The sequence below is a fragment of the Embiotoca jacksoni genome, unplaced genomic scaffold, assembly GCF_022577435.1.
Source record: "Embiotoca jacksoni isolate LCO1_2020_lvr unplaced genomic scaffold, fEmbJac1.0.p SCAF_42, whole genome shotgun sequence".
Classification (NCBI taxonomy): Eukaryota; Metazoa; Chordata; class Actinopteri; family Embiotocidae; genus Embiotoca; species Embiotoca jacksoni.
This window is the reverse complement of record NW_027185395.1, coordinates 2306515-2324261: the sequence shown is the minus strand read 5'-3', so window position 1 is coordinate 2324261 and position 17747 is coordinate 2306515. Positions and strand designations below refer to the sequence as shown.

The 17747-nt window shown below is 42.5% G+C and overlaps 2 protein-coding genes across 3 annotated transcripts in view; both read left to right on the top strand.

The window, feature by feature from the left end:
• Positions 1–9395, top strand: part of slc38a9 (solute carrier family 38 member 9) — a 16801-nt gene extending 7406 nt beyond the window's left edge. For both annotated transcript variants that reach the window (XM_069169036.1, XM_069169037.1), the window contains exons 4-15: positions 330–448; positions 529–592; positions 738–831; positions 2983–3153; positions 4358–4417; positions 5100–5309; positions 6174–6281; positions 6795–6901; positions 7044–7157; positions 7618–7766; positions 8275–8364; positions 8489–9395. In XM_069169036.1, coding sequence (XP_069025137.1) covers positions 330–448; positions 529–592; positions 738–831; positions 2983–3153; positions 4358–4417; positions 5100–5309; positions 6174–6281; positions 6795–6901; positions 7044–7157; positions 7618–7766; positions 8275–8364; positions 8489–8654 — 1452 coding nt within the window. In that variant the 3' untranslated portion in view covers positions 8655–9395. The remainder of the gene's footprint in view (positions 1–329; positions 449–528; positions 593–737; positions 832–2982; positions 3154–4357; positions 4418–5099; positions 5310–6173; positions 6282–6794; positions 6902–7043; positions 7158–7617; positions 7767–8274; positions 8365–8488) is intronic.
• A 5847-nt stretch (positions 9396–15242) lies between these two features.
• The window catches only part of nrg1 (neuregulin 1), a 40334-nt gene continuing 37829 nt past the window's right edge, over positions 15243–17747 (top strand). The window contains 1 exon segment of the mRNA XM_069168919.1: positions 15243–16119. Coding sequence (XP_069025020.1) covers positions 15426–16119 — 694 coding nt within the window. The 5' untranslated portion in view covers positions 15243–15425.

Here is a 17747-nt window from a genome sequence, read left to right as displayed (position 1 = left end):
GTTCTGTTGAAGATCACACTGCTCTGACCGCTAATTAACCTGTAACCGTGGTGATAATCAACCGCAAACCTTTTAGTTATTCAGAAGGAATCCTGTATATCGGAGCTAATTACGTATTTCTCATAACCTCATGGGATAAAGTTCTGAATATTTTGATGTCGATGAATCTCTCAGGTGAATGGTTGCTGCATATCGAGGATGTTATTTGTGGGCTTTATTCCCCAACGAATGTGTTGATGTCTCTTGTTACATATGAAATAGCGTGACGTGAACATAATGCCTTTAAGTTTCTGCACTTCCTCTTCGGTGTCTCCATATTTTCCCTGCAGAGTCCTCCGAACCACGTGATCCCCCGACCGGACGGGATCTACGTCTACAGTCCGCTGGGGACGGCGTTCAAGGTGCCCGGCGGCGACTACGCCTCCAAGAACCCGAGCATCATCACCATGTGAGCAGCCGTCGGGACATCAGAGCCCAACGTTGTCCTCCACTAAACCCGCTCTGATCACCCTGCTGTCATTCTCTTAGATTCGCTATCTGGAACACCATGATGGGCACGTCGATCCTCAGCATCCCGTGGGGCATAAAGCAGGTGATCCGCTGCCTTTCTCTCCCTTCACTTATCTGAAGTGACTCGTTTTCTATTGACCTCTGTTGTTGTTGAAATGCAGAGTTGCAGATTGTGTGCACGTTAAATGTGTCCTGAAACTGAACAGAGTTGATCTTCTTCCCTTCAGGCTGGTTTTACTCTGGGGGTCATCATCCTCATCCTCACCGGTCTGCTGATGCTCTACTGTTGCTACATCGTCATCAAATCACCAAAGGGCATACGTAAGTCCTGCAACATGTATTATTATTATTATTATTATTATTATTATTATTATTATTATGGGGACTGTTATCCTTTACATTCTGCAACACATTTGTTTTTTTATGATTCCAGTTTAAACCAATTTGTTTCAATAAATTTGATGAATTTAATTTCCATTTTCTGAATAATATCAGGATTATTTCTGAGATTATTGGAACAAGAGGAACTGCAGTGTGAGGAAGTGAATTAATCTCCCTCATCAGCAGAATCATATATTTGCAGAGTGCCTTTATTTTCCCAGCAGGACAGCTGAACTTTGAGCTTCTTGGTCGTCTGTCCTCTGCTGAGCGCTGCGTTGATCTTTGTTTGTTGTTCAGGACTTCTTGTGCTTTTCATAAAGAAAGACAGACTCGTGTGTCAAAAGCAGCGAATGGATAAAAGCTTGTCGTTCTTCGATGCATTTCCTTCCTCAGAATTCATTTGCAAAGCAGATTTTTCACATAAACTGGTCCAAATAATATTTGATGCGTTCCCTTCATAGGCTGGATATTTGCAAAAGAACTGGCACAGAGAGATTACATTTTTAAGTAACTATGATTCTGCTGCATTTTAATTCAGGACATCAGCTGCATCAAAACAAGCGCTCCCACTGTCCCTCAACCAATCACAGAGCAGCGTTACGCCACGTGATGCCAAGCAGCAAAACAAACAAGTGTGAGAGTGAGAGACAGAAAGAGTTCAAAGGTTAATCGACCAGAGACTGGAGCTGATTGCTTTTGTATTCAGTGATTCATTGAGTTTAAGTTTGAGGATTAAAAGGAAGCGACAGACATTTTAATTATCTGTTTGGGGTTTAAATACGATCTAATCTTCTCTGTCAGATTCTTCAATGATGATACATCATCTGAAGTCTGTAGTTTTTATTAGATTGAGACTTATTATAATTTTATTGATAAATTTGATCATAAATTTACAAGGTCTCCTTGATTAATGTAAATATTCACATGAATGATATCATTGATAATATAGGCTATATATTAATTTACTAGAATATCTTACGTCTGAAACCGTCACTGATCTTTTTTTTTTAGTTGTCTTCTGTATCAGGTAAATAAAAGTAATACAAGTTTTTATATATATGAGAGAATCTCAATTCTAAGCAAAACAGATCCTGGTTGTGATTTTTCCCAGAACGATGCAGCTTCACCTCCGGTGGTCTTTTAGCTGAGCTGTCAGTGAACGTGTCCTCATGCACTGGACTGTACCTGCTGACTCGTGGTCGCTGTTTGTGATGAGTAGCTGCTGTCTGCGTGTTTCCACAGAGGCGTGTCTCCTTAGCGTGTTCATGTCGGCCTTCACACCTCACTGATGCATACGCTGATCATCAACATCAGCTGATCATCAACATCAGCTGATCATCAACATCAGATCTCAGTTCTTATGGTCGGACTGAGATTCTTTTGATTTGACTCCTTCACACAGTCCAGTTACACGATTTTAATAGATATGAAATGAAAATAAACTGATGGACACAACATTGAAGACTCGCATCTCAACTTTAGGTTTATGTGAGGATCCTCCCTGGTGATGCTCTCCCTGACCTTTTTTTTGTATTATCTTTTATTATCAAAAATATAAGATGTAAACATAATAACCAGGGACTGCTAATGATGCTTGCATCCATGTTGGACGCTCAGCAGTTGCTTAAAAGAAGCTGAAGCAGAGTGTCATGGCCGACAGGTCGTCTGCTGTCGGGGGAATAAATGCAGGTTTATTCCAGCGTGTTTTTAAGGGCTTCATATCAGTCTTCGCCATGAAAATGATTTTCTGCTCACAACCAGCTGTTTTAGCTCTTTTTTTTTTTGTCTCCAAATTATTTTCTTTGTTTGCATGATGACATTTTTACTCCTCATACCGACTCCAGCTGTCTTCGCTCAGTCAGCTGTGAGCTCTGCTTTGTATGAGCTGATGTTGAAGCTCACATCTGGCAGGTGAAACGCTATTAACACGGAGCTCTAAATGAACGGATAATGATGTAAATAAAGTAAAATTGGTTTAAACTGCTGCATGTAATAAAAGGATCAGCAGCAGGATTTGAGCTCTGTTGAGCATATTTGTAAAGTGTTTGTGATTTGACCTTTGACCCTTGACCCCTGCTGTCTCCTGTCCAGCCTATATTGACACGTCCGACTGGGAGTTCCCCGATGTCTGCAGGTTCTACTTTGGGAAGTTCGGCCAGTGGTCCAGCTTGTTCTTCTCCATGGTGTCGCTGATCGGAGCCATGGTGGTCTACTGGGTCCTCATGTCCAACTTCCTCTACAACACCGGACAATTCATCTACAGTGAGTCGCACATTACATACAAAGTACCACATTAATATGTGGAGGTCTCGTTTAAAGAAAGACACCTCCACAGCGCTGGTGTCGGACACCATCAGTACGCCACCTCTGGTTTGTGAACGTTATGAATCCTCCAGTTCAGATTCTGTCCGTCACCATCTTGTTAGTTTGGAGCGGTTTGGAGCAGGAAGTGACCATATTTAGACATGCTGGGGGAGGAGCCAGTGGTAGATCTGACTGATCTGATTGGAAACCTGACGATACTACGTCCCGCCCACTGATAGCTGTAACCTGACTGCACCACAGGCCTGTCAATCAAACAGACACGTCCCCAAAAACAGGTCTTCTTGAATCTTCTTTTCTAATGAATGAGGGATTATTTTCAGATGGACCTCCAGAAAACTAAGAAGAAGGAGTGACTTTAGCTAACAACACCGAGATAACTGATGGACACATTTTATTCACTTTGGATTTGATGAGAGAAGTTGAATGGGAGTCTATGGAGCCGGAGGCTTTTTGGAGCCGACCTCTAGTGGCACTCGGTGGTATTGCAGCTGAAGACACTTCTGCATCGGAACCATTTTACAGACCTGGAAGCTACGAACACTTTTATAAACAGTCTGTGATCCAAAATAACATCAGTACAACAGGTACCATCCTCACATGGACAGCACTGAAATAACGTAATAATGAAATCATGTTATAATGAAATAATTTAAGGAAAATCCCAATGCAGGGCTCCATAATAAATGGGGTGCAACTGTGAATGATCATTAATTCAGGGCAGGCAACATGTTGGTCGTCTGACCTGAGTGGATGTGGGAGTAAATCACTGCCATGAGTGGATCAACTCTTCAACACAACAACAGATGAGGCCCCCCGGGGACTTCCTGCCGACTTTACTGATTTAATTACCCACATTTTATGGGGATACTTTATTGGATATACTTTATTAGACAGTTACTTGTAACATCAGAAGTAATGTGTGACCACATCCTGAAGCAGTGACATGTAGAAGTAGAGCGCCGGCTGTGGAGGTAATCCAGATAACCTTTATGACGCAGCCTTCGGGCCGGTCCGTCAGAGGGTCGTACGGCCTCGCTGGGTCGTCACGTGATGACGTGTCTGTGGTTCGAGTAGGATGACGGGGGTTAAATGGTTAAAACGAGCTTCCTCTTTAAGCTTCTGTTTCCTCTCCTGTCTACAGACTACGCTCACAACGTCAACATGTCAGATTCAGAGTTTGGGACCAACGGCTCAGATCGAGGTGAGTCACTGCAGCTTTCAGAGATTTCTTCAGAATCAAAGGGAGCTGTTTTAGACTGAAGTTTGTCTGCGATGCAGAGAATCACTCAGTCTGGACTTTACTTGCATCCTGTTGGCAGACAATAACTCATTCCCCAAAAATTGAGTAGAAAATTCTACTTTGTAGTTTTGTTCCCAATATTAGATCACCTGGAATGTTTTTTTTTTTAGGAATACAATCATTTTTACTTTTGTTAATTGACCCTTTCAGGACAGTTTTTTCAAAAATATATATATATTTTTTTACCGTTAACCCAATAAAACTAAAATTTCTCCATTTCAACATTTGATATGTTGTCTTTGGTCTGTTTATAATTAAAAATGGGTTTATGTGGTTTCCATTTTACACAGCGTCCCAACTTTTTTGGAAACGGAGTTGTATTTGTACTGGTATCAATATAAAAAAAACATACTTCATAACTATTTATCCTCTTGTTTCTTTGTCAGTGAAAGCATCAGCTGTGTCCATTCAAAGTTCACTTTGTACGTTGCAAAATATCTCGTTACCTTTTTTTTATTTTATGAAAATAAATGAACTGAAGTGAAGTGTACCGCTCTTAAAAAGACTTTCAGTAGTTTCAGTAGGTAGAATCAGAGTCTGTTAGCGGAGTGCGTATGATGTTGTTGTGTCGGTCTGCCACCAGTCATCTGTCCGTACCCGAACACGAACCCCGGAGGGAATCACACCATCAGCACGCTGGTCCTGGTCCACGGAGGGAACGGTACCGCTGATGTCAGCTCCTTTGAGCAGTACTGGAGTAAAACCAACACCGTCCCTCTCTACCTCATCGTCCTGCTGCTGCCGCTGCTCTGCTTCCGCTCCGCCTCCTTCTTCGCCAGGTTTACCTTCTTAGGTAAGACGTTAGAGAGGCTCCACCCCTTCCTCACAACTCTCTGTTGGGCCTTTCAGAGTTCAGTCACATGTAAGTTAAGTGCTGCTGTGGATTGAATTCTAGATGAGCTGCATCATTAGACCTTTTGTCTTCTTCACATGCGGTTGAGTAACGCAGCGAGTCTCCATCAGAGAGAGATGTAACACACATCCTGTGAAACTGGACAACTTGAGCTTTCCAAAAATGTCGGCGCCTCGTCTGTGTGATGAAGCGTTGCAGAGATATTCTGAGTTGAAGTACCACAAATCAAAATAAAGAGCAGAACTGAGCCTTTCTGATGACACCCGTCGTTTCCCTGTACGACACAGCGGACCTCTGTATCATCTCCAACATAGAGCTGACGTTACATCAATAACAATAATAATAACAACATATTAGTGGTCCTCCACTGCAGCTGAGTTATTCTCACAGATCACAGGGCCGTATGTCCCGACTGTGAGTCCCTGTTTGGACACCCGCAGTCATTCATCACGTTTATTCTCCATCAGGCACTTAAACACATGTTTGTTCAAAGTGCTGAGTCATGCAGTGTCCCACAAACATGGTTCAGATATTAACAGATTCTACACAATCTCCTCTACACAACTCTAAAAAGATGTCTCTTCTGACAATAATTTATGGTGAGACACAATTTCATAAGATAGAATAATACTCGTAACTTCAGAGTTTATTATCCGACTGCACCTGAAACGAAAGAACTCCTGAATCTGTTTTCATGTCGTGACGAACAGTGAACTAGTTTTATGTGCTTTATTTTGTTCCTCCATACGGTCCGTACCTCAATACGTAACCTGGCTCTGTTCACTGGTGCATCTTTCGGTCCAGGTACGATATCGGTGGTCTACCTGATTGTTCTGGTCACCATCAAAGCTGCTCATCTCGGCTTCCACCTTGAGTTCCACTGGTTCCACTCCACCGAGTTCTACGTTCCAGGTTTGTTTGTTTATTTGTTTGTTTATTTATTTATTTAGATCGCTGTTAGCCTTTGCATGGCAGCAGCTCCTCCTACTGGGATCATCATCACACAGTGACAGTACAAATAGAAGAAACATCACGTGTTGTTTTACTCACCAAATAAACCAGTAAAACAATGAACATAATTTAAAATGAAACAAACACAAAGAAAACGCAAAGTCCTGCTCCGACTGACTCCACCATGATCGACTGGATAAATATCAACAACACACGCAAGACTGCTGAACAATCACTGAAGGTCCTTCTTAAGTGCTGCTCTTGGTAAAACAATATACAGTATATTCATTTGTTGTCTGTTTCTTACTGTACGTTGAGCTGATGTCGTCTTGGATCTGGAAATATGAATTTCAATGCCTGGCTGTCCAGAAGCAGGATAAAGAAAAGAAAACATTATATTTACAATACATCTCCTAATTAGAAAGTTATTGAACGGTGCAGCAGCAGATGGACCGTGTGTGTCTGTCGTTCCAGAGTTCAGGCTGCTCTTCCCTCAGCTGACCGGCGTCCTCACACTGGCCTTCTTCATCCACAACTGCATCATCACCCTGATGAAGAGCAACAGACACCAGGAGAACAACGTGAGTCCTGTTTACTGCTTCGTACACGACATGCATGTGCAGAACACTTCAGATGACGAAGCTCGGTCTCTCCAGCTGTTTTTAATGGATTATATGACTCCCACAAATGTATTTCCATGTCTCCATGTCTCCATGTCTCCAGGTGCGCGACCTGTCGGTGGCGTATCTCCTGGTAGGAATCACATATCTGTACGTGGGGGTGCTGATCTTCGCTGCCTTTCCTTCACCGCCGCTCTCCAAGGACTGCATCGAACCAGTAAGATCTACATCCTAGTTTTACGTCTTTTTTGGAAATAAGTTATTATTATTATTATTATTATTATTATTACTACCCGTTTGACACATAAACACCATTCATTCTAGTGTGAACCGCCATCTCGCTTTTGATTTGCGAATCATTGCATTCTGCGTTGCAATGTTTTTGTGTGTTAGTCATGAAAGATTGTGTTTTAACATCTGACAATTTTACACACAGATAATATCTCTTCTTTTTTCTTACCACCTCACTGTAGATCCATTCGTACGTCACCCTAATATTACTAAAAAGGATTCAAGTATTCTCCAAAAGTCATAACCAGAATGAGACAATCAGCAGTTTTACATATTTCTTATTATTTACATCAGGATCAGGATGATGATTTGAAACCTGCTGACTCTGCGGTTAATATAAAGTGGTTGTAGCTTCCCTTCAGACCGGCTCTGCTTCTCTCTTACAGAACTTCCTGGATAACTTCCCCACCAGTGATGTCATGGTGTTCGTGGCTCGGACCTTCCTGCTCTTCCAGATGGTCACGGTCTACCCCCTGCTGGGGTACCTGGTGCGGGTCCAGGTGATGGGTCAGATCTTTGGAAATCATTACCCCAGGTAACTCTGAAGGACATCAGCATTAATGTTCTGGATTTGTCATTTCTCAGTTCTACAACGATGTGCTTTTATTTCAATAAAAATCGAAAGATATAGTAAAAAATGACCGGCCTGAAATTCCAGAAATGTAGTTGCCTTTAAATTGAAGTCCCACATTGTTTATTCTTCCTGGAGCTGCGTATTTTGAACAAGAGGCGATGAAAAGGTTCAGAGACTGTTGGTGTTCGTTACGACTGCAGCGCAGCACCGTGATGTGCTCAGAGCAGGAGGAGGAAGTAGTCCGAGCTGAAACTGGAGCAGAGAAGAGAAGCTGCAGGGAGGTCACGGTGGTTCACAGCCAACGTTCCCCTCAGACGCCTCACAAGGAAACAGATAAACTCAAGTTAACAAACAGACAACAACCCTCAGAAAAATACAAACTAAAACAGACTCAGGAGGATTTCAGGTGACTTTGTGTGAACATTTTGTTATTATTGATATTAACGTGTCACCTCGTCTCTCCCTTCAGCTTCTTTCACGTTTTGACCCTGAACATCGTAATTGTTGGATCTGGCGTTCTGATGGCCAAGTTTTATCCCAACATCGGATCTATCATACGGTACATAGGACAGCTCCTCATCGGTCATCTGGAACACGTGTACAACATCTGGAACACGTGTACAACATCTGGAACACTGTCATCCTCAGCAGTACTGATGGTGACTCTCTGTCTCCCCCTGCAGGTTCTCTGGAGCGACGTGCGGTTTGGCTCTGGTGTTTGTGTTTCCTTCTTTAGTCCACATGATCTCCCTGAGACAGCAGGGGGCGCTCCGCTGGCCGTCGGCCCTCTTCCACAGCTTCCTGATCCTGCTGGGCGTGGCCAACCTGCTCGCTCAGTTCTTCATGTAGGAAGTTAACCAACCGGGTGGTGAAAGATGTCACTCAGAGGTCAGAGGTCAGAGGGGGAGTTTTATATTAATGCCAGATACACCCGTCTGTGATGCGATGAAACATCACACACCTGCTTTAAATCGTACATCTTCTTATTTTCTCATGTAATCCAGCCAAACCTTCCTGGCAGAGAGTTTCCCACCGTTCGTTACGTGTTGTTTTTCTTTTGAGTGAACCTTAAAGCGCTGAACGGATATTATAAACGTACACGAGCTGCACAGACACAGTTAGAGAGTCGATGGTGGAGCACATTTATCACCATCAGGAGACGGAGCTTTAAGACAAGGGACGTCAGACTTCCATTTATCAGGGGGACATTTAATAATTTAAGAATAATGACACAAGCAGCTGTTTGCTAACACGTTCACCACATGAATGTACTGATATTGGTGTCATGTTGAAGGTGAAATATTAATGTCTCAAAGTGATGTAAACAATCTCTTATTGATGGTTTCATTTTTGATGATTTTTTTTGACACCAGGGAATCATATTACTAACTTTTCTGATTACTATTTCTTAATGAACTTCTGGCATGGTGTTTTAATTTTTATGAGCAATATAGATTGGCACGTCGGACTCGTTTACATGATGCCTATTTTCTAGCTGCTGTGCCCGATGACTTGTGTTTTACTAATGATAGGATAGACAAAGGGAATATGTGTGTGAAAATAAAATATACCACTTGCATAAGAACTGGACTTTCAGACGACTTCTGTCTTTTTATTGGAGCTGTTATTTTAATGGGTAACGTTGTACTTAGAGTTAAAAGTTGACATCTGAAAACACTGTGACATCACAGTGACATCACAGGTTAAGGAAAACAACAAATACAAATGTCTATTGAGTAGCTGAGTATAATATTAGAATTGTGAGACATCAAGAAGCTATAAATAAAGTTGTATGAGGGATTTTGCTCATGAATGTTGGTGTGGTGGTTCCCTGCATGAACTAACACACCTTTAGCTCATTCAGCTGATCATTCATGAAGTCATATTGAGGTGGACCAGATTACTTCCAGCACCTCCATGACTGCACGGACGGACATTAATGGTTCGATCAAGCGGCAGTTTGTTTACAATTCTTTATCTCACTTTTGTGGGCATTTAAATGAGTTGAACTTTTGTTTTTTTTAAAAGGGTTAACTTGTAAAAAAAAAGATGAGACTTCCAAATTTGTATTAAATATTTATTGACAAATTAAATTTCATTTTAAATTTGTAGATGTCCACATTTAAAAGTGGTGGGAGAATATTAAACTTGATCTAAAACTCAACCTAGAAATAAAATAACATTACTTACAACATTTAAATTCAAATTGTACAAAATTTCTGATTAAAATCCAAAAGCTTGACGAAGCTTTTTTGTTTCTGACGATAACTTTTGAGGCCGTGAGCAATGATGAGATTTTTGTCTTTCAATCGACTTGATCAGAACCAAAGTTTTCAGAGTGAACAGATAAATGGATGATGACGTGTGTGAAATATGGACATAGAGAAACCAAAGAGCACTCGGACCACTTCTGGTTTTGCATGTTTTTTGTTGAAGATTCACTTTTCAATGAATAAAGCTGGCCTCTCCCTCCCATCAGTGAACACTCAATAACCCACAATGTCAAAGTGAAAACATGTTTTTGGACGTTTTTGCAAATTCATTAAAAATCAAAAACGTAAATCTCTCGTTTAAAAAAAGTCTTCAGACCGTTCGCTGCGGAACTTCAGAAAGAAATCTGTAAAGTTTGTACTGTCCCTCTGTGACCCTGACCGACCCGAGCTCCACCCTCCTGCCCGGGCCGGTCCCAGCAGGTCGGTCCTCAGCTTGTGTCCTAACATCAATGATCTTGAGATCACTTGTGTATATGTATAATATCCCATGATTCACACAGCAGGTCAGAACAGAAACCTGAAGTCATGGAATCCAATGAATGCCTGGACACCTTTGTGATAAAAAGTGAGGCAGGTTTGATCGGGCCAACGTATAAAACTAGTTCTTTAGTTCCAGGGCGGGATGGACTCCTGGTCCCGGTCAGGGTTGAGGATCCCTGACAAGTTCCTGTTCCTCTTACCTCACCTTGCTGGTGCTGTCCTGGACATTGAAGCTAAAAGGAGCTCACAACAGCAAGTTAGCCGTTTAGCCCCAAACGGAGAAGTTTGTCCTTGTGTTTGAGTTCAGCCTCCAGACTCTATGGGAAGGTGAGGTGTCAGGACTCACACAACCATCACTTAAGTTAGTAGCAGTTCTTAAAACAACTTAAAATCCAAAGGTTTAAAGGTCTTTCCCCTTAAAAATAAACAGGTAAAAAGAACTAAAAGTATAAGTATGTTGCATAAACCCTCCATAACATGTCAACTTATGATGGACAGACCAAAATGCTGACCTTTCATTTACTCATTTTCAAGTGTGCAGAAGTTAGTTACCATCAGATGTTTCCCTTCTCGTGGATTGTTCACACATATGAAGGCGTCAGAGGCAGCGAAGCCTTTTCATCTGTTCAACTGTCCAGATTGCAGTTGGAGCTGCAAAGAAAACATCAACATGAAAATCAAAGAACTGATGGCACAGCTTGTCCGTAAGAAGAGAAAACAAAGCATCATTAAGAACGGCAGCTCGGGTGGCAGATATATCACTGTCTTCAATGAGGACGGAACAGATGGTGGAGGCAGCAGGATGAGTTCAGGAGTGGACACATGCATTTAGTCTGGCTGTGTACAAACCAACCATCAACCATCAGTGATGTCATCAACCATCAGTGATGTCATCGTTGGTTTGTGAACGTTATGAAGCCTCCAGTTCAGATTCTGTCCGTCACCATCTTGTTAGTTCGGAGCAGTTTGGAGCAGGAAGTGACCATATTTGGATGATCTGGGGGAGGAGCCAGCGGTGGATCCAGCCAGGGTCCAATTTTTGTTGTGTTGCTGTATTAAGTAACAAAAACATCCAATTTCCCTCGAATGTTAACCTGCTGTAAAAAAATGTATGGACTTGCGATTGGAAGCTCACAGTCCCATCCGATAATATTGATTTGGGGAATTGGCAGTTAAAAAAACCCCAATAAATTAGGACACTTTTCTGTTAATGAGGGCAGTCCAACCGTGGCCCTGATATGGACTGTATGAATGAAATGTGTCAGAAAGCCCCTTCAGTCAAAGACAAACTGAGGTTTGATGAAGAAAAGCTGCCAGAGAACAGATTAACTTCACTGCAGAAGTTAACGGTGTCAGAGGAGAAGTGAAGTCTGAAAACACGATTCCCTCAACACAGGCAAAGCGTGAAATGGACTAAGCGTGTCTATCTCACTTTTTGCTGTTGCGGAAAGGCGTGTCCATTTCACGCTGTGCTGTGATACTGGGTTGCACTGGCTTAGTTTTCATTAAAACCTTTTTCTGTAATACACTGCAGCAAACGTGGTCCCTACAACAGATACGATGAATATTCTATTTATATAGTCTGTGTCTTCATTTCCACCGAGCTATAACAAAATATTAGAAATGAAAATCAAATAGATTCACCCTCTGCACGGACCGAAGCTACACGCCTGATTTTCAATCAAGTGTTGTGCCATAAACCGTAATCTAGGTTTTTAGTTCCGGTGAAGTGATGATCACGTGTAAAACAGGATCATTGTAATTTTAGTAAGAATCAAAACAAGCAAACGAACCCTTTCGTCTGCGGTCTGACTGGAGGAGGACCGTGTGTGGTACAGTATATACATTTTTAAATTAAAGTCATATTCGTGCTGCTTTTTTGGCTGCAGCCCCATGAATTTTTCACACGAGCGAGTAGCTTGTCTCTCCCATGTTCTTCTGCTTGAGAGTGTAAAAGGCATTAATGCTCGAGCTTCGCTTGCCCTTGTAGTAATTTTCCCTTCTACAAACAGTGCTTCAACAGAAAGGGCTCAAAACTGGAGTAAATTCATTCATTCATCCATATTTTATTCAGTTATATGCTCATTTCTACATGCATTTTCATGTATGTTTTATTTCCAGATGTAATATATTTAAAAAAATATGTTTTTTTTTAATCCATTTTACATGTACACCAGGAGAGACCGGAGATTAATAAATGTGGAAATAAATACATAATAATCACAGATAATATAATATACTTTGGGTCTATTTATCTAATCCCTTTACATTCTATCTATTAGTTAATTTAAAATTTCTTTATCCTTACTTATTTATTTCCTGTCACTTTTTTCGGGATCCATTTAAAGAGGGTGAAATTGCTGAGAAGTTAATCAATATGGAGGTCACTAACTCAGAGGCCTGACAGGAAGTGCTCTCCCTCAGATACCATTACTGGTATTAATTCTGTCTGAGGATTGGAAAGGGTCACAGCGGTGTCAGCATGACCTGACCTCTCTGACCGTCTTCATCTTGTTTAAGCCCCCGACTCGGAGGAAGACTTCGGATTGGTTGGGAAGGGGGGGGGGTAGTCTTAATGGTGGTCTGGGGGGGCTTTCTGTCACACTTGCACGCTACTGGAGGAAGTGTGAGTTTACATCCCCAGTTTGCCCTTCATTTTACAGGACAAACTGGATACCAAAATATATATCTAATTCTGTTTGGTTTTTTTTGCATATTTTTGTCTGTACATGGTGTGGTTTATATTTCAGGCTAGAAAAAAATAAATGAAAACAGAGTTATTTAGTTCATTTAAGTCACTTTTTATTTCGAGTATTATCTATCTATCTATCTATCTATCTATCTATCTATCTATCTATCTATCTATCTATCTATTATCTATCTATCTATCTATCTATCTATCTATCTATCTATCTATCTATCTATCTATCTATCTATCTATCTATCTATCTATTATCTATCTATCTATCTATCTATCTATCTATCTATCTATCTATCTATCTATCTATCTATCTATCTATTATCTATCCATCTATCCATCTATCCATCTATCTATCTATTATCTATCTATCTATCTATCTATCTATCTATCTATCTATCTATCTATCTATCTATCTATCTATCTATCTATCTATCTATCTATCTATCTATCTATCTATCTATCTATCTATTATCTATCCATCTATCCATCTATCCATCTATCTATCTATTATCTATCTATCTATCTATCTATCTATCTATCTATCTATCTATCTATCTATCTATCTATCTATCTATCTATCTATCTATCTATCTATCTATCTATCTATCTATCTATCTATTATCTATCCATCTATCCATCTATCCATCTATCCATCTATTATCTATCTATCTATCTATCTATCTATCTATCTATCTATCTATCTATCTATCTATCTATCTATCTATCTATCCATCTATCCATCTATCTATCTATCTATTATCTATCTATCTATCTATCTATCTATCTATCTATCTATCTATCTATCTATCTATCTATTATCTATTATCTATCTATTATCTATCTATCTATCTATCTATCTATCTATCTATCTATCTATCTATCTATCTATCTATCTATCTATCTATCTATTATCTATCTATTATCTATCTATCTATCTATCTATCTATCTATCTATCTATCTATCTATCTATCTATCTATCTATCTATCTATCCATCTATCTATCTATCTATCTATCTATTGGTGTAATAGTGGTATTCATTAATTAACGCATATACTTGATGCTGGAGGAGAGCTGAACACAATGGCTGCATCCTCCTGGGGTGGATCATGTGTCTGCCTCCCTGGCTCCTTCCCCTTGACAAAAAACACACCCTTTTAGTATCAGCATAATCAATGGGGAGTGGTGCCGGAGGGGCGTGGCCACAGGCAGTTTGTCCGTCCGCGATTGGCTGACGCGCCGCTCTAATTGGATCAAGTATGAACTTGCTTAGCTGGATGCTTTGTGCCGGGATCGGGAGCAGCCCACAAAGACAGCAGAGACACCGCTGCAGACAGGAAGAGAGGCGGAGAGGGAGGCTGCCCTGCTCACCACTTGGAGAGGAAACACTGAGAGAGGAGGGGTGAGACAAGAGAAAAGGGGAGTATCCAGTTTTCTCTGCCCTTCTGTGCTACTGCAGCCCCGCTTCCTCCCCTCCCCTCCCCGCCCCCCTCCCTCCCTCTAGGAGTCTCCTTCTCTCTCTTTCCCCTTACTCATCTGTTTCTGTGGCTGCACTGAGAGGAAGGGCACCTGCCGCTCCCTGATGATTCAGCCTTTCAGCTGCTTGGAGCTCCACAGACAAGGCAGCATGTCCCTCCGGCCACTGCAGTGCTCGGCCGTCCCGTCCTCTGCACTTCAGTTGCTGCAACTGCAGCCGGCCCATCACGTCGACTCTGCCTCCTCTGCCCAAATGTTCAGGTGAGTGAGTGCTGCAGTTCCCCTGCTGCTCACTGCTAGACCCTGCAGAACATTTCAACACTCTGACACTCGGGCTGAATCTTTTTTTGTGTTTGCCTGCAGCAGATTTGTTGACTGTACAGACCTGTGGTTGCATTTCTTGTGAAAAACAATGAGTAAGGAACTCCACTCCCTCGTGCTCAGGCTGTCTGCACACCTCTCGGACTGTTAACCAGGGTCGACCCTCTGAAGAGCTGCTTTTCTTTTTTTTTTTTCTTTTTTTTTTTACCCCCCCCCCCCCCCCCGCCCCGCCCCCTGACATCCCAGCTCTGACTCTGCAGCCTCACGATGGAGAACCTACTCAAGGACACCGGTGGCAGACAGCCACGCTGCCATGCTCTCCGTTAATAGTTGAGGAGCTCACAGACACCTCGTCCAGCGGTCGGAAAGGATGACTGAGGGAATGGAGGACGTGTCCGCAGGGCCGGCTCCCCCTCCCGGATCGGCCTCCCCCACCGGCTCCACTGCTGATACTGGACAAGTCCCCGAGGAGAAACCGGAGGAGCCGGAGGCAGCTGGTGAGCCCGAGGAGGAAGGCGGACAGGGACCCGCGGAGGAGGGTGGCGGTGGTGACGGGGAGCGTGTTGGGCCTCTGGGAATCATGGCCTTGCCAGGAACCTGCTGCGTGTGCATAGAGATGGAACAGATTAACAATTGCCTGCACTCTGAGAAAATCTGCATTCTGCCCATACTGGCCTGCCTGCTCAGCTTAGCTCTCTGCACCGCCGGCCTCAAATGGGTCTTTGTGGATAAGATCTTCGAGTACGAACCGCCCACCCACTTAGACCCCAAACCCATCGGACAGGACCCCGTTATCGCATCAGTCGACCCCACGCTGGGAATAACTGTCTCCATCCCTCATTCGGCTTCAGCTCCCTCCACCGTCTCCCTGACGACCACCTTCGCCTTCCCCCCGGGACGTCCGGAGGTTTTAGTGGAGGAGAAATCCACCCGGGGACCGTTTGTGCCTCCGCAAGCGACCAATCCGTCCGTCACGCTGAAATACAACGCCGAGCGTCCCACCGTCCCCAAGAGTCACCGCCCGCAGACCACGCAGCAATCCAACAACATCCTCCCGACCATCTGTAAGTACACAACACTCGTTCAGCACAACCTCCCAAACCGGGGTTTCTCTCCAGACAGGGGCTCCTTTGTTCCAAATCTGACCTCTAACGTAAAGATGTAGGATGTAGGGCATACAAGCTGACTCATGTTCATCACTTTAAAGACATAACGTGCTGTTTAAAAGCAACCACATGTTGTTTTCTCTTTAATCTTCCATTTCAAAACTGCTGTGTTCTGTGAACTGCGGCAGGAAGTGTTCTCAGGACAGAAAACAGACACGTTGTGACTTGCAGAGTGGAGCGTAGAGGCCGTGACTAAGCCTCTCATCTGCTGCTACACACATAGGTGTGTGTGAGAAACAACCTGCACTTCACCACGGCCGTGAGGGTCTGTGGCTTTTCCAACTTCACGCCATCCTCGGCAAATAATAACGACTCCTTAAATCACGCACTACAATAAATAGATCTCGTGTTACTCTGAAGGTCTTGGCTGCGGCAAACAGCATGTGTAAGCAACGTGGAAGATCCCTGAAGTGTTTGGGGGCACATTTCCAGTCATATGAAAAAGTGAAAATCAATAAATGATGCATGACACCAACTAAAACTCCAGGCTGTGGTTCAGGGAGACTTCCTGTTTTCTGCCTGCGCTCCATTTCAAGGTCAGAGCGTACTGGAGGCTAATTGATGCCCCCTCCATCGCACCGCAGGGAGAAGCAGCCCACGAACACCGTCTGTCTGCCGGTGGCCAGCCACCATCATGTCTCTGCTGTAGTCAGATCACTGTGATTTATTACTCTGCATGTGGGCCACATGAACTAAGGTGATGCTGGTAGGTTTTAGCTTCCACCACTGAAGCTACATTCAGTTTTGTTGAATAGCAGCAGTGATAGTTTATCTTCTCATTTTTTCAATGAATCTTGTTTTTACTAAGATTATTAGTAAATTTCTTCTTTCTGCCTGTAGAATAAAACCTGGTCATTAGTACGGCCCCTTGTCAAAAAAAAGTTGGGACGCTGTGTAAAATGTAAATAAAAACAGAATGCAATGATTTGTAAATCATGTAAAACCCATATTTAATCTAAAATAGACCAAAGACAACATCACGTTGAAATATCTGCTTATTTTGAATTTGATGGCAGCAACACCTCTCAAAAAAGTTGGAACAGGATCAACAAAAGACTGGAAAAGTTGTCTAAATAAAAAAACACCCGGTGGAACATCTGACAACTAATCAGGTTACCATAGCAACAGGTCAGCAACATGATTGGGTATAGAAAGATGATTTCAGAGAGGCAGAGTCTCTCAGCAGTGAAGATGGGGAGAGGTTCACCACTCTGTGAAAGACTGCGAGAAAATAGTTCAACAATCTAAGAATAATGTTCCTCAACGTAAAACTACAAAGAATTAGTGGATTTCATCATCTACGGTTCATAATATCATTAAAAGATTCAGAGAATCTGGAGAAATCTCTGAACACAAGGGACAAGGCTGGAAACCAATATTGGATGGTGGTGATCTTCGGCCCTCAGGCAGCACTGCATTAAAAACACACTATTCTGGAGTGGAAATCACTGCATGGGCTCAGGAACACTTCTGAAAACCATCGTCTGTGAACACAGTTCATCGCTGCATCCACAAATGAAGGTTAA